General features: G+C 41.2%; 1 protein-coding gene across 1 annotated transcript; it reads right to left on the bottom strand.

Moving 5' to 3' along the window:
* Positions 1-1,634: 1,634 nt before the first annotated feature.
* LOC115534539 (apolipoprotein B-100) lies at positions 1,635-15,943 on the bottom strand. The gene is made up of 26 exons (XM_030345582.1): positions 15,811-15,943; positions 15,346-15,390; positions 14,843-14,955; positions 14,593-14,738; positions 14,170-14,317; positions 13,440-13,586; positions 12,974-13,098; positions 12,681-12,766; positions 12,125-12,575; positions 11,901-12,018; positions 11,631-11,777; positions 11,292-11,503; positions 10,871-11,090; positions 10,620-10,757; positions 10,312-10,515; positions 10,046-10,213; positions 9,751-9,953; positions 9,475-9,651; positions 9,244-9,368; positions 8,919-9,120; positions 8,592-8,764; positions 8,321-8,496; positions 8,084-8,199; positions 7,598-7,971; positions 3,116-7,491; positions 1,635-3,002 (listed from the first exon to the last, which is right to left on the bottom strand). The coding sequence occupies exons 1-26, from the start codon at positions 15,863-15,865 to the stop codon at positions 1,884-1,886; spliced, it is 9,564 nt and encodes a 3,187-aa protein (XP_030201442.1). The 5' UTR covers positions 15,866-15,943; the 3' UTR covers positions 1,635-1,883.
* Between the last annotated feature and the right edge of the window lie 4,992 nt (positions 15,944-20,935).

Genomic DNA, 20,935 nt, shown 5'->3' with positions numbered 1-20,935 from the left:
CAAACTGCAAGGTTTGAAGTACAACAGTCTGACAGGTAGGCTACTATCACAATACAATAAAGCAGTTGGCCTAGTATTAAAAAAGAAAACATGCATCATAACAAGAGGACTGCTTAAGCTCATGTCCATATCCTGAAAGTGTGTAGGCCTAAATCTCGGACTACGAAAAAATTATGAAGCAAACAGCCGACAGGAAGCAAGAAGGGTATAGAGAAGGCTTTGAACAATGAGAAATCAAAATAATTGCAAATTAGCCATGGATATGTAAGATGGACTTCCTTTTTAAATGCAGGTCATTCATTGGAATCTAGTAATTTCACATTGTACTTGATCAGTAATTCGATTTTGAGAAAGTTCAGCCTGTAGAGTTATTTATTCATTGAGCAAAATACGCCATTTGACATTTTTTTATAACAGAGAAACTTTAGTTAGGCAACAAATCGACATTTCAGTTTATTTACTGTGGGTATAAATGTGGTGCCAATGACATGCACATTCCTCCTGTTACCTCTGACTCAATAGCAACAGAAATGAATAGCTCCAAACCATTCACCTCCAACTAATATATAACTATATTGAATTCAGTCATCAGAGGAAATATATACAATTTTCATATCAGTTTTACCAGCATTAAGATGAAATAGAACAATATATGATATAAATATGAAAAGTAAATAAAGGTAGCCAATAATAGTTCCAGGTATTGAACAAACATTCTGCAACACATGATCCATTCCTTTAGCCGTCAGGCTGTGGTTGGTTCTTCCACAACCCATATGATGGCAGTATAGTTGCATTCCCAGTCAGGGAGAATTTGTAAACATTTATTAAAAGACATCCCAATATGATATTGTTGATAAAAAAGTAAGTATTTTGGTCCTCTTTTCAAGCAAGCAGTAGATTTATCTCACACTACTCGACACACCCACGCACCCAAGCAAGCCCCAAATGTATAAAAATCCCCCAAATTCCCCTGATAATTGCCCACACCTATCAACAAAATAAATCAACATTTTGAAATCATTTCTAACCCTTTTAACTACACAGGCTTTAAGACTTAATATTTATAATAAATGTTTATTTTTACAAATATTGTGATATGATTGTTTGGAATTATTCTATTATATTTCAACATGAACATGATTTATGCCTGTTGATTTCACATGCCTGTTCAATCACACCTTGATAAATATACAACAAAATTGTGTATTTAATTCTGTCCTACCCATGAAGTCAATTTGTTGCGCAATACAAGTAGAATGAATAGTTAGAGAAGCCCTTCCACCACAGCATTTTAACCACTATGTCAATGCTTTTTCAGCCAAAGGCAAGCATCTCTAATGAGATTATTTTTCAAACTACCATTTCCTAAAAGTTTCTCTAATATATCAATTTTTTTTTGCGTTGACTTGGTTAAATCTTCGACTAGAAGATCACTAATAGTACATTGAATCATTTGAGATTACAATCTCTGTCTCACTACTTCCAATGTGTGAAAACAGCAGAATAATTAGCTTTAAGCCAATAATGTGATGTTGTGTCGGCTGGACATAGGCCCAGATATTCTGCCCTGTTGTTAATTATATGATACATGAAATATATAATAATAAATAATAAATAGTCATACACTGGTATATATGCAGTACAGTTTCTTTATTGATGAATTTTTACCGGGGAATTTACACCATTTAAGTATAGTATCTTCAACAAGATTACACATTACAGAGAGAAAATAAACCAAAATAATAGGGTCAGGGGTATGGGCATCATGGACAATACTTGTGTGTGGTTGAAAAACCTTTTTATATGTTGCTACATAATAATTTAACTCCAGACATGCTATTGAGTAAAACAAAACTTGTATGTTGGCAAGTTAGTGGCTTTTAAGCAAACGACGGGAATGGAATGTCAATATCCATCTGTCTGTCACTTACTCGCACATACTGCTCAACTGTTTTTGTATTCATTTTAAGATACTGAATGACATTGTTGTGGAAAGCATTCAACCGTTTTACCATGATGTCAATCCAGGCCTGGATGTCAGCCTGAAGCTGTTCAACAGACATGTCAGCTAAAACATCCTGGCACCTGGTTTTGATAATATTGAAATAGTCCATTACTATTCTTCTGGCCTCAAAAATATGCTTGGTGAAATCAGCCAGGACATTGGAATTCATGGCATCAGCATACACATTAGAAGCCCAAGCAGACACCTTTTCTAGATTTTGAGTGTTAAGGGAATTAAAGAGTTGATCAGCTTTCTCAACTGAAGCATTTATTAACACAGACACCCTCTTAAGAATGTCTTCTAATTGAATATCCCCCAATTTCTTTATCACTGCAATTACTTGACTCCTGATTCTCTTCATTGCAACTACTAAGTCATCAAGGATTTCATTTCCTTTGACAATGCGACTAGAGCCAGGGAAACTGAATTGAAGCCCTCGGAAATTTTCAAGAACTGCGGTAAACTTTCTGGCAACTAATTCGGGAACTTTTACAATTACGTCTTCGGCTACTTCTGCAACAAAGGTGGACATTTTGCTGTAGATTTCAAGGCCAGACATTTTCTCGGCATATCCTGGCATTTGGAATTTGGTCTCTCTGAGGAATTTAATGGCTGCATCAAGGATAATTCTGATGCTCTTTTGATATTCTCTGAGAATCAACATAGTGCTATCTGAGACCCTGCTGGACATTTTAGAAATATCCATATCTTTCAAGTTGTCATAAGACCTCTTTACCATTACTGTACCCTGTCTCTTAACTTCTTCAATCGGACCAGCAAGATTTGAAGCAAGCATGGTCATTTTGTTGTAGGTCTTACCAATTTGAATAGAGACAATTTCCTGGATTTGAAAGGTTGCAGGCACAGCGGTTTTCAATCTCAGCATCATTTCATAAGGCATCTCCGTGTTCCATGTTGTCTGGATACTCAGCTTTTCCCAATTCATTGCAGACATCTTCATGGCCAAGATTTCAACATCATCGGAGGGTGCAGACTGGAAAAGTAAGAATATGTTAATACAATATCATACTATTGTCAGTATAAGCATGTCAAACATCGGTTAAAAAACAACTCGTCAGTCAGCAAATTGAAGGAAACATGGCTTACCGGGTAACGGCCGTAGACTCTTCCACTCACTTGTTGTGGAACCTGAGTCTGCAACTGGAATCCAACTAGTCCACTTGATGGGCAGGACACAGAGATGATGATTCCCTCCTGTGGATTTCCAAGGATCTCCTGGTTGATTTCCATTTTTAATATGGGTAGCTCAATCTTTGCTGAATTCTTAATGGAAGCATCCACAGCTCCCTCGGTAAAGCTGATCGTGCTGTCATGGTTTCCCTCCACCATTGTGTGCTTTAGAGAATACAAAGATGCCAGTTTGATCCCATTGACTCGGCTCATTATGCTAGTTCCTTCAATTTGTCCATTCAGATGTTCAAGCGTGGAGATTGAGGAGGCATTCAACTTCATGGTAATATCGCCTTGGTTCATAATACTTGCATCGGTTTTAAGCGTGATCAATGCTGACTTCATGGAGAACTCGTATGTCGCATCACTCAGGGCCGGGATAAGTATGTCCGTCTGCATTTGAGCAAGAGAGAATTTGAGCTTGGCCTCCAAATCGATAGTCTGCTTAGTTGTTGCCAGGAGCATGTTCAGTCCAGTGTCTTCCCACAGAGAGTAGTCTACCAGTTTGGGGCTTGTCAGACCAAAGAATGGGACATTTATTTCAGGAACTGTAATAGGCTGTTTAAGAACATCAAGATTGGCATCTCCATTGACCCGTGCAAAGATCTGAATTTCCCTCTCACGATTGTCCATTGTCAAGTAATGTGAGTATTTGAATTGATTGAACCTTGCAAGACCTGTCCAACTGGCCTGCTGCACATCAGAATTGGCACTGATTGCCATATCATTCTGGAAATCTGTCTTTCCGATGAGTTTCATGGGTAGGGTTACTTTGACATTGGCCTTGTTCTTGGTGTCAAACATCAGCTCATATGGGGCGACCACAGCCTGGACAGAGTTTGCAAGAGTTCCAGCTACTGGTCCGACCAGCTCACCATTATAAGAAGCATCCAAAGCAATTTTTAGGTCTTCAGTCTTAGCCTGGAATTTCATCACAGCCATACTGTTCTTCATGAAAGGACTTTCTGTCTCAACCTTGCCCTCAACGATGATAAAGCGAGTAAAGTGGATATCAGCAGCAACATTTTCCATCAACTTGAAGAGGTCACTCTTGGTTTCGTCGTTGTAAGTCACCTTGGCTGTGGAGATGTCGATCACAGCCTTCATGTCACTCTTGTGTGCTACATCATCTGAGAGATCCTTGAGAGCGTATGTTCCCTGACCCTTGTTGTTAACATTGATAGTAAGAATTCCATCCTTAATCTGTGCATTCATTTTCTGGTTAGCAGAAGCATCACTGGAGAGGCTGAGGAGTGGCATGTTGACTCCATGTTTGTATGTTGTATCCAGAGAGGCAGACATTTCGCTATCAATGGACAATTCTGCCTTGCTGACGATCTCTGCTTCGTAAGGCTCAGTTGTAGCCTTGGCATTCGTCGTGGCAGAAGCCTGAGCCGATAGGCCAATTAGACTCATTGAGCCCTGGTGGTCAATGGTAAATGCAGTGTGTACAGCCTTGATGTTTTCAGAGAAAGCCAGGCGGCTTCTCTCGGGCATGGCCAAATATACGCTGGTATCCAAAGTGTAGGCAAGGATGTCAAAAGTGGAGGTTGCCTTTGAGTTAAGGTTCATTTTGAACTCTGGAGTGACCGCTGTAGTGGTGGTGTTCGCCAGATCAGCAGTGGTCTGGAGTTGGTAGTTAGGTGAGACAATTTTGAACTCTCCAGAGAGTTTTCCAAAGCAAGGAATCCTGGTCATCTCAGAGACTTTGTCTTTCAGTTCCATGGTGAATGTCTCATAATCATAAGACTTGATGTTTTCAATCATTCTGATACAATACATGCTGACATCCTCCACCATTTGCTTGTAGTCAAAGGCATACATGTCCTTTATCAACTCCTTCACTGGCGCCATTATTTTGTTAAACATAGGCTGGACATCAATTGCTTTAAGAGCAGACAATGCAGACTGAATCCTTTCCCTGATCCTGTACTGTTTCATAATTGCAATGGCCTCATCCATGATTTTCTCAATTATCTTTTCAACCTCATAGTTGGACAGGAACTCTTCAATCTGTACATAAATACGATTGATCTTGTTATCAATGTTGTTTTTCTTGATCCATTCCATTATATCAGCCTTGATTGATTTCAGCATGTTGGTAACTTCCTCAGTTGGGAACTTGTTCATCATGTTGTTCATGTACTGTTCCATTGATTGAACAAAGTCTTTAAGGTCTTGCATGAGCTGCTGGGGATTAATTGTATCTATGGCATCTTTAAGCTCTCCCATCTTTCCACGAATCTGGGCAGTAATTTCATAGGAGGCATCGATATTCCTCAGCATGTCCATGCTGTTGTCTACCAGCCTCACAACTAGATTCTTCAATTCTTCAATAGTTTCTGGCAGATACTCTAAAAATGCAATCTGAATGAAGTGGGTATCGCTGCTCTTGTCATAATTCACAGAACCAGAGATGGAGTATTCATGGTTCTCACTGGCTCCATTGAAGAAGGTCGTGGCGAGGGCTCCCTTCATGGCCATTCCCATTTGTTCAGCTTTGTTGAATGCAGTTAATTCATGATCAAATGCATGGTTGTTCATTTTAGATGCAATGCCCACTGTGACACTCTGCTCTTTAAGGGTCATCATACTGTTGAATTTGTTGTCCATGTTTGTCTTGTAGCTGGCTCCATTTTGTAGCTCGTGAGTGGTTGAAGCCCTGTATTCAAATGACTGAACCATGGAGAGGGGCTCTGCCTTCAGCAGGAACTTACTGTAGAGCTCACCACTCTGCTCTCCATACAGTTGGATTTCTCCATTTGAATTCAGAATAGCATCAATAGACATGCTGAATGGTGTAACAATAGATTTCACAGTGCTGTCAAGACGGAGAGGCTTAGTATTGATGTTAGCCATGTTGTTGAACTTCATGGTCCAATCAGCAATCTCCATGTCACTGGTATGTGTCATTTGAGAACCCAGGAGTTGACCATTTGTGTTGCATTTGGCAGAAAGGATCATATCAACAAATTTGAATTCATAAGTGTGCCTGAGCTGTTCTTCAGACAACAATCCTGTCGTAATGCCAGTCATCTCTATTGTGTATGGCTTTGCTACGAACTGGGCCTCATTCTCAAAGTTCACTTCCAAAATCCTCAGATCATTCTTTACGTTGACTGAAGTGGTGAAACTCTCAACGTTAACTGTGATGTCATGCTTGTAGTAGTTTCCGGTATTGAGGATGTTGTCTGTCTTGGAGCTTAATGACAGAGATCTGAGTGTTAAATCCAGGGATTGGGTGTTGTCAGTCTTCATCTCACCAAGCGATCCCACCATGTTGTTGGAGAAGGAGCAGCCTTCCTTATTCAATCTGAGGTTCAACCTATTCCTGGTGTTGGCATCGAAGACATTGCTCTTGAGTATACTGTTGAGATAGACCTCTGAGATGAGAGCCTTGGCATCAACATTCAATTCCACTGTGTTCTCCTTAACGGCCCCTTTTGTGTTGATGGTCATGGTGGCTCCCGAAGTGTCAACTGTGCCAGCAAAAACGTTCTCAAAGGTCAACAGGTTGCTCTGTGCAGTTGTGGTACAGCTGCTGATTAGGCCAATCGTGTTCAGGCTCGTAGTTGCCTTGTGAGAGGCACGGCTTCCAAAGATGTTTAGAGAGGCATCACTATTGATCTCAATGCTGGAAGGGTTAATTGAACCAGAAAGCAGAGAGTAGATATTGTTCACTGTATCATCAGCCTGATTTTCTACCCTGATAGTGGCCCCTTCTCTAGTGGCAGTGAAATCTACCTGGTTACGAATCATTTTCTTATCAGCCATCGTGGCAGAGTTGGACTGGATTGTAAGTTTGGCATCTTGGTAACCAAAGGTAAACTTAGTGGTGTGCTTCAGTGGGTCAATGTCTACGTTGGTGTTGGATTCAATCAGTAGTTGCTCATTAGCGAAGGTGGCTGTGGCTTTGTTGAAAACCTCCAGGAACGCAGAATTTACTCTCAGTGTGGCTTCAGTTTTTGCTTCTTTCTTCAAAGGTTCAGCAGAAAAGGTTTGGGAATAGCTGGTGCTGGCTGACATGGATCCAACTGTCAGACTTCCATCCATGTTAGCATCTCCAGTAAGCATATTGGAAGCCAGAGCGTACTGAGAGGTGATGTCCAAAGATGTGTCTAGACCCAGGGGGCTGAAGGCCTTCCCATTGTAGCTGCTAGTAGACAACACTTTGTCTGTGATGGCAATTTTGTCCAAGACCTCAAAACTTGTCTCAATGAATCTGTGCTTCAGAGAGCCACCGACGATAACCTTGATCGCATCTTGGGGTGTGTCACTAATTTCCGCAGCTCCTTTAAATCAAAACAGAACAACATCAGTAAAAATACAGTTATTTTACCCTAAGACATTCTATTTTTGAAATAACATTTGTGAACATATCAAACAAGATCAACTTACCCTCAGATGTGAATGAGAACAGTTCCATGGGACTGTCAGCGATGACTTTGATCTTTGCCACATAGCTAGGCGACTCTACTGTGTTGTTGCCAGCAGAGATGGTTCCCTCCAAGTTGTAATAGTTGGACTTGACCTTTCCAGACACTTCCATCATTCCCATGAGAGGCAAGGTGAGGTCATAGTCTGAGGGGATGGTGAATGTGGGAATGCTGATCTCCTTGGGAGAAACCTCAAGTCCCATCTGAGGCAGAGAAATGAGCGGTGTGGTGAGCATGGGAGGGATCCGGAGGTCCTGGGATGTCTTTCCTCCGAGAGGCAGTGCAAGAGTGAAGGATACACTGTCTTTGTTGAACTGGTATCTGAACTGGCTTTCACTAGTAAAAAAACAAAAACAAATGATTTTAGAGCACATTTTTATATTGCATGCAAAAGTTTAAATGGTATTTATTTATATATCATGTATATATTATATCTATCACAACTTACAGATTCATGAACAGGTTCTCAGGCATGGTAGGTTTTTCCAACTCGGCCAGGCTGTTCTTCAGAGTGTGAACATAAGGAACATCGTAGGCGAGCTTGTCCATCCAGACATTGCCAGTCTTTTGAAAAAAAAAAAGGTTTTGTGTTAGGTTGGTCTACTATGTGTATTGATAATTCCAGATATATATGTTTCTTTTCTAAATTTGTGGAATGATGAAGCACATAATGATTATTTCTAACCTGAAGAGCCTTGTTGTAGATATGACGTAATTTCATGTCCGTCTTGACCACCTGCTGGTCCAGTACTTCATTCATAAGTTGCTCCATCCAGTCCTGGAGAGCCTCCGTGTAGGGCTGGAGCGTCTTGATGTCCGAATTCATGTTTGACATAAGGGTAACCTCAGCCAGATCCTTACCTTCAATCAAAAAAATACTCTCATTTTAGCAACTATTCACAACAACATTAGTCTTTGGATGGTTTACAGTCCCAAATAGTTGACATATATCATACCATATTTGAAGACGACTGCCTGGACAGAGTTGGTCGCTGGGAGCTTGACATCACTCTTGATCTCCAGGACAAGGTCCTCAGAGTTTTTCAGAGTGGCTGTGATGGAAGCGTCAGTCTTCATGGAGGGCACTATCATCTGCATCTGCAGCATCGCATCGGTCTGGTCCTGAAGTCTGCAATATATACGAACCCCCCACAAATGGTTAAGCAATTTTCCAACTGAATTCATTTCAACAGAGAGTAGGTGTCACATTTGTCTTTAACAAATTGTCAAAAGGTATTGGACAGACAATCGAGCGCTTGATTGAGGGTAACGTATTGACTTACTTGGCACGGCCAATCAGAGACAACTGGGGGATGTTCTGGTTGGTGATGTCAAAGGTAAGAGATCTGCCTTTTGTGGTGCTGTCCACCATGCCAACTCTGATGCCGGTCTCCACATCATAATCAGGGATTTGCACATTGGTGGTGAAGACATTCCTGTTCCTGTTGTATTTCATGTTGACAGAGGCCTCAGTTGACGCAGCGCCTAAAGTCACAAAGGGAAGCAAAATATTTAAAGTTTGTTAGAATTTGTCTCTTTAAAAACTGGGCATACATAGAATACATGAGCTAAATATTGATGATCAATGTCAAAACAATGCATCCGTACCCTCTGCTTTTAGGGTCATTTTCAAAGAGTCCACCTGGCGTCCTTTGCCCTCTGTGAGGAGTTTGTAGGCGATGGTGGCAGTGTACTCAGTCACATCCCCAGTAGGTTGGATCTCCACAGCAAACCTATGGAAGGCAAATGCTTAACTCCCACAAACCCATCTATAACAGTAAAACGATCCAACATAACAGATCGAAAAGATCTTAAAGTAGATAAAGGAGTCGCACATACTTAGTCTCCCCAGCCAGGGGGAAGTAAGGAGCGTTGTTGATGCCAGCGGAGTAACGGGCTGTGGTGCAGTACTTCAATCCAGAAAAGAAGGGTTTGCACTGTACAACGTTTGTCCTGCCTTCGTCTTTGGCTGAGATCACTTCCTCACGGCCATTGTTCACAAGTAGCACATTATTGCTGTTTCAAAGAGAGAAGAGGAAAATAGGGGTTCTAAATCATCTCTTCCCATACATGTATGTTATAGGCGGGGACTCACGAGGGGTTTGTTAGCGGTACCTGACGCTGAAGAGCTGGGTGGAGCCTTGTGGGGCAGGGAGAGAGAGCTTGACTTGGTTGTTTTCCATGGAGATCCTGGCATTCAGAGCGCTCTCGTGGTATATGGTAGTATGCATCGCAACATCGGTGTCTACAAACTCAGGAACATGAACTCCCATCTTGGTCACCAACTCAATACCCATAGAAGGCCTGAAGGACACTTCCTGTTGTACAGAACGAAAACAAACAATCATTTGATTTGCAAGACTATTTCTATAACCTGGGCAAGAAGGTTACAGGGAATAAGAATACCTACCATGTTCGGTGTCATGCTAAGCCCTCCCTTTGCTCCAGGAGCAAATATGCCAGCCATGGCAACCTTCAGAGGGAATCCGGATCCGGTCGCCACAGAGGCTTTGTTGTCCATGAAGATGTAGTGAGCAAAGAACTCGTTGTCTGTGTTGGAAATCAGTTTTTGCATTTGCTGATGCAACAGGGAAAGGGGGAAATAGTTTGATAAACCAAATGAGCATTATCAACATAAAAGGTAGTACATACAACAGGATGAAGAGGAATAATTACCTCTGTTGGAATGATCCTCATCAAGATATCGGAGTACATGGCAGCGTATTCAGCGTAGCCCTTCAGGTCACTGGCCTTGATGTAGCCCAGCTCGGTGCCCATGATCCTCAGGTAGGCCATGGCCTCAGGGGATTCCTGGGCCTGGAGCTCCTTGACCAGCTTGTTGAAGTTAGCAACAACCTCCTTAACGAGGTTCTCAGGTACCTATGGAGGTCAAAACAGTAATTGAGATTTAAACACAAATAGATCGTTTTACATTTCTTTATAGGAACTTTATGTTCACAAAAATGTATCGACCAAAAGTATACCTTATTTCCATTATCCTTGGTGAATGGCATTTTGTCTACTGCCCAATAGAGCGCCTTTGAAATGGTGTCAGGGAAGAATCCGTTCTTTCCGAACAGAGCCTCGACAGATGGTTCAAAGCCCTTTCCGTCCATGCCGATCTACAAGCAAGCGACACGATTACAAATTGGAACAGTCAGGTAATGTAGAAAACATTCATTACTTGCAGACATTTAATGACGTAGCCCATGCGTTGAAGTGTTGCTGTTCGTACCTCCCACATATCCACGGTGTAACCAAAGACCTCCATCGTAGTTTCCAGCATGACCTCTCTGGGTAGCTGGCTGCTGACGTCGAAGATGATGTTACCCTTAGTGTTGGCCTGCATGGATTTATGTGCCATTCCCAGTTTGTAGTTGCGTGACAGAGTGGTGTAGTCGGTATGAGTGGGCACATCAGTGTTCTGCAGGACTTCCATAATCCTCTTGGCAAGCCTAAGGGGAAAAAAATATGGAAGGAACCTTAGCAAACATAATTATAATGGTGAAACAATTGCTACACCTGCACTATTATGTTTGTTTCTCGCCATGACTGTCCTACGCTGCGCTGAGTCACTGGGAAGGGGAACAAAAATGAAATCTGAAAAATAACTTCAAGTAACATTTGTTTCTGTGTACACATGTAGGTATCCTTACTTCTTGGAGTTGCGATCCGTGGAGGACACAATGTTGTAGATGTGAGATGTCACAAAGGCCTTGACCTGTGGGTTCTGTTCCTGCTTGAACAACTTCTTGACCATCTCCAGGTCACTGGTCTTGGGATTCCTCATCAGTATCAGGTAGGCGGCCAGGCGCTTCTGCACTGCACCCTTGGCGTATGTGGCGACCCTCTGGAGGTTGGCACGCACCTATATGGTAACACAGAGCACAGAGCTGATCCACCTGTGTCCCCTAGTGACTGGAGAGGCAAGAGGACTTCTGTGTGTATAACCTTGGCAAGACATATAAGCACGACGACAAGGGAGTGCTATTTACCTCATCAGTGAGCTGCATGCGTCTGAAAGCCTGGATGGCGGCCAGCTGAACGGACAAGGTGGTGGCAGGCTGTCTCATGCACTTGAGCAGGGTGCTCTTAATAGAGGGATCTGCGGCTTCCATGGCCTCTCCCATATTACCAACAACCTAGAAAGTGAGTAAGGAAATTAAACAAATGAACAATAATTATTGTTTTAATATTGAAATTAAGCTTACCATTTTACGTTTTAATGGAATAATAGGATTTAAGAAAAGCTAATGGCGACCTACCCTCAAGGTCAGGTAAGTGAGATCTTTTTCCCCAGGGCAGTCTGAGCTCAAAAGGGATGCGATGAATTCAGCCACAGCAGTGATAGCAGGGGTGACCTGCTGGTCGGCCTGGAATTGTCTGGAAACGACAGGCAAATGATAAGATATAACAACCTGCAATTCTCTCATTCTCTTTGTTTCATTTTTTTCTGAAGTTATTGGATTCTTTAGTTTTCTTCACTTACTTCCTGACCACATTGCTGAGGGCAAACATGATTGGCTTGCTCTGCTTGTACTGAGCCATGAGCAGCATGTCCTTGAGCAGCAGGGCAGAGGGGCTGGGCAGCAGGCCCATGGCGTAGACGACGGCGTCCACCTCGATGGCGTCGGGCTCGAAGGTCCTCAGGACGGACAGGATGGCGCTGGTGCACTCGGGGGTGCCGCACTGGGCCAGGGCCTGCCATGTCAGGCTGCTGGACAGCTCCATCATCTCGGGTGTGCAGGTGGTCAGGACCTCATCGTTCAGGCCCCGCAGCTCGGTGACCAGCGTGTGGAAGATGCTGGCGCGCCGCTGGCCTTCCGTCTCCTGGGCCAGAGTGCTCAGTTCCCTCAGGCTGGCAAGGACGGCCTCCTTGGTCTGGATGATGGCCTTGTCCTCTGTGGCTTCCATGTGCAATGAGCGGAGGTTGTCGGCGTCTTCAGAGAGGGAGGAGATAGAAGAGGTTTAGACAATGGCCACAGGGACATTTCAGCGTTGTGTGTCTTTTAGTAAAATGTGCTCTCTAAAGCCTTTCTACTCACTGTAGTTGAAGATCCTGTCATTGATTTTGTTGCTTTCCCTCAGGAACAAGGTCTGGCTCACCTTGGTGGACATCCCATACTCATTTCTGTTGATGGTAATAGGTGGTCCATATTTCAGCAAATTAATCATTCTAGTTGGCATCGTACCTCAAAAATAATTCTCGAACTGTTCGGATTGGACTGTATGTTGACATGAATGTTAACGTGAACATACACGTGAATAAATTCACGTCCAACCATAATAGAGGGCCGAGAATCAATAGAGCAGAGCTGTGTTGTTGTTCAAAACTTACTGGCTAGAGAAAGGCAGGAAGAGATGTTTCTCAGTGCAGACTGCGGACACCATGTGTTTTTTGCTGGCATCAAACTTGTAGTTGCAGGTCTGCGTGCTGCCAATCAACTTGCTCAGAGGGTAGTGCTGAGGGTTTGAGGAAGACATTTAATGTTTGGAAAAATGGAAAAAATGAAGAGCACTACATGATAGAGAGTTAGAGTTCGATTGCATCAAAGCACCACGAGTATACATCAAATACCTAATGTACACAAATACAAATAAGAGCTGCTGTTAAATGTTTTGAGATTTTTTTTGCAAACGGATTATCTCTGATATAATATTAACAAGTGTTATGACAACCATTCATTTGTGATTAAATGCTATCCAAATAAAAAGTGTTTGAAAAACAAACTAGAGTCATAACAGGTTTGGGTAAAAAAAAAAAACAACTCTACGTTTAATATCTACAAATGGACCATCCATACCATGCCAGAGATCAGGGCCAGGGGGCTGGTGGGCTCTCTCTGAGGAGAGGCGCTGCTACATTTGGACAGGTCCCGGCTGACGGTGACATCGGTTGCCTCTCCCGAGGTGACGGTGAAGTCAGTGCCACATTCTCCGTGCACGGTGGTCTGGGGGGAACAAAATGCATGGATTGTTGTGAGAACATGAAAGACAGGTGAAAGAAATGATTGCTAATCGCTTGGTTTTGGTTATTTGTATATTATTATTATTAACTATAATAATGCATTATCTTAAGTAGTAGAGTAGTAGTAGTAGTAGTAGTAGTTATTGAAATATAGTAAAATATTGCTATTAATAATTATTCATAATAATATTCATTCAGTATTACCAACATTAGGTACTTTTGTTAAAGGCGATTACGGTTAAAGATAATCCACACTTAATGGGATTATTTGCCCTATTGAATTCCAGATTAGATTAGACTACTTGTTATGACAGCAACGTGGATGTCATCATAGAGATAAGCACGTGGTGGACTTTGACCAGCATGTGGACTGCCTTTGTGAGAACATGATGTTACAGGATGCTATTTACCACCTGCGTTTGGGGCTGCTTATCTTGCCATTACGCAAATTGTTTATCTGGGTCTAAAAAACAACAGATCGTACTCCCAAACCTGAATTCTATGTTTTGAAAATCCTGACGGCTTCACACAATCACACGCGCACAGCACACACACTCAAAGCCTACCATTCCTCGGCTCTTGTCCTCCTCCATGGCAGGCACCATCAGGGCAGAGACGATTCCCCTCTTGGCGTTCAGGATGCTCTTGGGTTCTCCCTCCTCAGGGAACAGGGAGACTGCATTCTCAATGTCCACCGTGAACATCAGGGCGTTCCTGGGAAAAAGGAAAGGGTTAACTGAGCCAATCTGCATTACCTGTGCTTCCAAAGAAAAAACGATTTTGCTTTTTGTATTATCGTGTTTTTTATTCGATTATGATTATATAGCGGTCTGCTTGATTTGTGCTTTCATTTATTTGCATAATATATTTCATGAATAAATGTTAGGAATAAATGCATGAATTAATATGGGAGCATCTTCAAATCAATATCTGGATCACCACTATGTAACACACAACAACTGGATTCAAACGAATGCCGGATCTCTTACTTTTCCATGGCAGCTTTGAAGGCCTCCGAACCGGCAGCGGGTCCAAACACCGGGGTGCCTTGCTCATCGATGCCGGTGACCTCGGTCAGAGAGCAGTCCGTGGTGCGCAGGATGAAGCTACACGTCTGGGGTACCTCGAGCTCAACCTGTGCCACAGATGTGAGGAGTTTTTTAGGTATGCTGTCTTTCTCCAGACACTGAGGGGGACTGGTTTGTGTTGGCAGGAGAGGGGCAGGAGTTTGGCGCCTACCTTGCAGGAGACTTTGGGGCCGTTCTGGACAGGAGTCGCTCCCTTGACGCCATTGAGTGTTTCCACTTCGTAGTCGTATGCAAACCTCCTGAAGTTCTTGAATCTTTTGGCCACTAAAAAGTTGGAAGAATAATTATTTTAATTAAAAGGCGGATCTGTTTGGTGAGGTCAGATTTTAAATAGTTACAATCCTATGCCAAGAAGAAAGGAACCATGGACTATGGTACAATCATGAATAGCTAATCAACAGTTAGTAGCGTTGACTCAGGTATCAAAAGGATCTGATAATGATGGTGATGTCATCATAACGGGGTCAACGGTTATGATGACAACAGCGTACAGCTGCTGATGAAGTCAATCTGAACTAAATGAATTCAGGGAATATAAACTGTCTTTTCAATCCCAAAGCTAACTAGGCCTACTTTAATCAACACTACGAAACTATATTGTTCTAATAGCATCGATTGTATTTCTTATATTGCTGATGACTTTGTACAACTTACAAAAACATGTTGAAGATGATCCATCAAGATTTCCCGCTTCTTGTTCTGTAAAATGTCAAAAAATAAGAATGCTTGCAAATTTGGAAAGCAAGGAAACAATGATTCTCTTCCAAACATACCATCAATACACGTAAAATGTTATGTAAAATCACAGTTTGTGTTCAAATTTCCCAAATATTTTGTTTAGCAGAAATAAGCATAATATTATACTTAAGAGATCATAAAGAACAACAATGGAATTCCCATTTGGGGAACATTTTTACCATGAAAATTAAACGTAAAAATCTAATGTTACTCCCTCGAATAGTACACTAAATTCTTCAAAAGGCCATTCAAAGTAAAATCAACCCACAGATACAATTTCACAAAAACATAAAAAGAAATCTCCTCAATCCTAATCTACTAAGGATTTAGTATTGGCATTGTAGACCTCAATCATTTAGTTTTTCTTCAAAAGGTACTCACGGGCCAATGCGTATGTTCCCAGCAAGGTCCAAAGGAATATGTTAATACCCCCCATGATGGGTTTAGAAGGAGCTCTTGGAGGTCCTACAGGGTAGTCCTCTTGTTTCCGTCAAGACTGATCTCTGAGCTTTGTCTCTGTGTCTTTTATACTTCTCCCACCTTACTGTATGGGATCAGCATGAGTTGCAGCAACGGTGCTGCCCTGGTTCCAAAGTCTAAGCCGTCCTTGTGGCAGGCCAAAGGTAAAAGCATTTCACAAAGACTTATCTGTCAGCACTCGGTGATGATGAGGCTGATTGCATCAAATTAAAGAACGGTTTCAAAACCATGGGGTTGATTATTCCAGGTTGAGTATTTTTCCATACTTGGGTTTCTACGGATGCTGAAATAGATTTGTAACTCTGGTATTAGAAATGTTTAAGATATATCCATAATAAACACTTGAAGGACATCACCTATCTAGAGATGGGACTCAGGTCATAATGGAATTGATCACTTTTGAACCCTAGGGCCGAAACACAATAACTCAACAAAAAGTTACACATTCAATCATTTAAACTTTCAAAGGACGTTCAACAACTTCTTTGACATTATAACATACATGTTGAAGCCATGATCGATGTTCTCAAAACAGATGTGTGTGGTTTTATAGAAGGGAGGAGAGGAAACGATGGTACTGTTATTATGGTGCCTCACTGAAGACATGTTACACAAAGCCAAGATACATTGATGAATAGTTAATGAAAATTAATAAAAACAGATAACAATATTTTTGATGTTTAGTCTTAAAATCAGTACTATATTAAGATGTCCTGGCATAGTCAAAATAATCAATAATCTGAGAGGAATAATGTTGCACTTTGGGTTTCAGGCATAGCCACTAACCTTTTACCCTAATTAGGGAAGTCTCAGAAACCTCTGTATCAGGATGAGGTCATGCACTCTGTCAATGCAAAGAACTAGTTAATCAGGAAGAGAATGCATTACACAAGGAACAACATGTGGTCAATTGTACAAAAAAAGCATTGGACACATTTTAATAAAGAGCATCGGATGGAGTAACGGATGGAGTAATAATAATACAAATAATAATTAATTATATTTTGGTAGGAAAACAATGACAAAGGCAACCAAATAAAAACAATTGCAATAAAAACCACAACAATCGCAATAAATGATAATCGTATTCTTAATAATAGTCTTTTTATTGTTCCAAAACGTTGCCAATAGTTACAACTCTACGGTATCACCATGAACACACAGCTCATGCTCTGGTTATCAAAAGGAGTTCCAGCAGTGATAGTATAATTGTGTCATGTCTGATAATCAAACAATGAGTAGATGATGTGTCTGGTCTTCTGCTCTTTAGCATCCTGACATGTCATGTCACTTGTTGTTTCTTGCCCTGTGTACCCCAAACCAATGGATCCTTACTCTGCATTTTCAGATTCAGATTCAGGTTTATTCTTTAATGTCCTCACAGAGGAGAAATGTGATCACAGTGAGTACATACAAGTGGCACACAACACAACACAGGCCATGAACGTTTGTTTTAATTGAACATATAAGTGAAATCAAAGTCACAATTTAAGCATTTCAGCAGTCATGACACAAATTACACAAGGAAGTTTAACTATAGTATATCAGTAGATTATAAAGATATGATTTCATTAGAAATATGAACCAGAATTCTCTGTATGACAAACAATATCAATGCACTTGATTGGTCATTGTTTGAAATGAAATGTGAGACTGCAAATCAATAGTGGGTAGACATTCGGTAGCATTATCCAGCATGTGTCACTCGATTACATGAACAACACCAGCATAAAACAAAAAACTGGGATAATGTTCATTTATTTCTTCTTATTTCTTATTCTTTGCTCCTAACCCTATGTACAATTTTTCCAGTGTATCTCTGTTGAGCCCTGTAATGAAACACATCAATTTGTGTTGTAACTCTGCAACATATTGCATTACAGTGGTTTCATTTATCAGTGCAAACTTCATTTTATGGGTGCCAACCAGGAGTTCAGAAATATTTTCAAAGTAGGACTAGGACTAAGTTTGTATATATAGATGTGAATATTAGTTATGAAAACAAACAAGCATTTATTAAAAACAAAAATCAACATAGAATACATAGTTCACAACAAAGAAAAGAAAGACAAAGGAACAGGGGCATAACAACTATGCAATAAGTTCACCTTTGATTTAAATATGCATTGAATTAGACCAATTTAGGCCATGTTCTCGAAGTTGGACGTCTGTCCCACACGGAGATAATAGGTGGTGGATACTGCCACCTAGCGTTAAAAGCTCCATTCAAAGGACTTCTAAAAATGCTCTGTAGGAATGTTTAATGGAAAAAGTAAAAAAGTAATAATCTAAGGGCTTTTTCAAGAACAACAGTCAAGCTATGAAGCCTGGCTACTGGCCAGCCGATTAAAAGTTACATGAAACCTGTTGATGGTTTGACCCCCCAAAGCTGACTCAATAAGTTAGGCAACAGCATGAGCAGATATAATTAAATAACATTTTAAGCACAAGATGCGCATTGAACAGAGATAAGCCTGGACAGTGGACTCTAGGTTAAAGTTCTAAAAGATTGGAGATGTTTGCTGGCCGGTTACAAATGCTTGTCATCAATCCTTTGATCAACAGTTATTCTAAAAATAATCTCAACTACACGAGGGAATAATGTTAATGCTCAATGCTAATGATCTACCTTTACTGGCCTCAGTTATCCCGCACGGTCTTGTGATCCATCAAACTCTTCAAATAGTTATGTGTGTCTAACTTTGGTTTCCTTCAATCGAGCCCTCGCAGAACAAGGTTCATAAACTCTTTCATGCTCTCCAATGCTTGGACTTTTTTTTTTACATGGGAAGTAGGCTTAGAAGTGTCAATGATGTCCATAATGACCTTCATCAGAAGGTGTTCAGATGTGGATCAGTTTCTTTAAACCGGCCATGTCATTCAAATATAGCAGATGACATCTTCCATGACCTGTGTCTTTCATATAGGGAATGACATCTTCCATCGCTTGAATAGCCTTGAGTGGGATGTCCATATCCTTCAGAATCTTCATCTACATGTATATTTTCATTTCAGTTTTGAACTGATTGAGGAGTTCCATAACCCTGACAAAGATTGCCTTACATTTTGCAATTAAATGTGTGCATTGCAATCACAGCATCCGTGTTAGTTAGAGATTTTCCTCAGGTTCCGGATCCCATTTTAAGACAGGGTATCACTAACAATAATTTCCTTTGTAGCAGAAACAATTACCTCAACACAATATGCAGGGTTAATCATGTAAGTGGACTGAATTAAAAAAATGTGGGAATAAAAGCCATCATATCTTATTGACAATAAAGGCCTTTGTTGAACAATAAAAGGCCTAATGTCCTGAGAAAGGGCCTTTTAAAGGGTCAGGGTTAGGGTTAGCGGTATCTGTCTGCATTAGTACTGGGACCATCTGCAATAAACGTTTCATGAGCCTCTGTGTTTTCATAATTTTCGAAAGGCAAAATAGGGCATATTCCTTGTTCCTGTTTTAAAAAGGCTAGTAAAGGCGCTGTAGGTTATATTTAAGAACTAGCTACTCATGCCAATTAGTGTTTAATTATCACACAGCTTTGTTGAATGCTCAATTCTTATTGGTAAACGACAGCATTCTGAGGTTTGTTATCTTTTATAGCAGACCACTCCTATGTATAACAGACTGTTGCTATGGATGTAGCTCTTTCTTTTCATAGACTCGAAAGGACCTGGATCATCTCACTCTGCAGAAAGAAGTCACAAAAAATTGCTCATTCAGAAAAATAACTTTTTCTTCTATTAATTTATTTATTTTGAGAGCATCAAACTTTCAATTCATGGTTCCTTGCTGCACTGTCCCCAGTACCGAATAGAAAAAGAGATCGAGAACAAACAGAAAAATTATTATAGTTACAGCTCCTGAGTGTGCGTTGCTTGGACGCATGCAGTTCCAACCGTATCATTTCAATCAAATCCTTGCTTTGATCAACAAAACTTTTATTTTGTGTCAAAATATAGATTTTCTAGAGAGCAGTAATCAGCTGGATAAGGTAAACCCCACAGTACCCCGACCGCTGTCTGTGTTTAGAGCTCGCTGTCCCTTATCCTTACTTACTGCCCCCCTCATTGTAAAGCGTACTCAGCCATGTTTCCAGCAACCTAAAAATAAAAACAGTTTCTGTTTAAGGTACGGTTACCCTGTAAAGCGGTTGTTTTAGTTAGGTATGTCATCCTTGTTAGAGTCCAGTTTCTAGTATTCTTTTTCATGGGTGGGGAGGTTGCAGGATTTGATTTAGGATTGTCCAAAGCCTCAATTTTGTGTTTTGGGTTTGTGGATTGTGTGATGGCTGGGTTAAGCAGCCTCACCTGGCCTAATCCATGGATATTAAAGCCAGCTTTAATATCCAAGGATATTAAAGCCCACTTCAAATCCCAGTTGCATTTATGCATGTAGATACGTAGGGGGGGAGGGAGCATTTATTTTCAAAATCTCTTCAGCCCTTTTCTTCTGTCTCTCTTTACCTACCCTAACCCTAACTCTCAAATCTTATCTTTAACCATACGGTAGTTCCCATCACCTTTGCAATGAATGACCATTGTAGAAATGTTCCTTCATGAGATAGCAGTTTCTTTGCGCTGTCTCTGGAAATTGAATGAAAAAAACTCAACACACTGGTCAGCTCAACACAAATGGTAGTTTAAGGTCAGAAGGTATCAGCAGGCATATTATCCTACCACGTTATACTTCTGGCTACTTACAGCTTTGCTAGAGTGCCACTGTTTCCCTCCCAGGCAGATACAGAGAGACTTCTGCATACTTTTATAACTAGCAGGCTGGATTACTGCAGTGCTCTCTTTAAAGTCCACCCAAGGAGGCCCGAACTAATGTTAGACAGATACCTCATCCATCATCTCCATCGTCCAGCAAGAGTGCAGTAACCTTACAAGGTCCTGGGGCAATGGCATGGCATTTGGGAGCAGAGGACTGAGCTGCACAGGGAGCTGCCTCCAGACTCTGCTATCTGATTCTCTGCAACAGTCTTTCAGATGAACTGATGGAATCAAAATTGGTCAATAAACG

Source organism: Gadus morhua, chromosome 21, assembly GCF_902167405.1.
Source record: "Gadus morhua chromosome 21, gadMor3.0, whole genome shotgun sequence".
Lineage (NCBI taxonomy): Eukaryota > Metazoa > Chordata > Actinopteri > Gadiformes > Gadidae > Gadus > Gadus morhua.
This window is presented reverse-complemented; position numbering and strand designations above follow the sequence as displayed.

What these genes read in the sequence shown, in the direction of transcription:
- LOC115534539 (XM_030345582.1), bottom strand. Translation starts at nt 15,865, where the DNA reads ATGGGGGGTATTAACATATTCCTTTGGACCTTGCTGGGAACATACGCA. An exon ending in CCCCTGGCTGGGGAGACTAA is followed by an intron (nt 9,369 to 9,474) that starts GTATGTGCGACT and finishes TGCCTTCCATAG; the next exon opens with GTTTGCTGTGGAGATCCAAC. An exon ending in TCTCTGATTGGCCGTGCCAA is followed by an intron (nt 8,765 to 8,918) that starts GTAAGTCAATAC and finishes TATATATTGCAG; the next exon opens with ACTTCAGGACCAGACCGATG.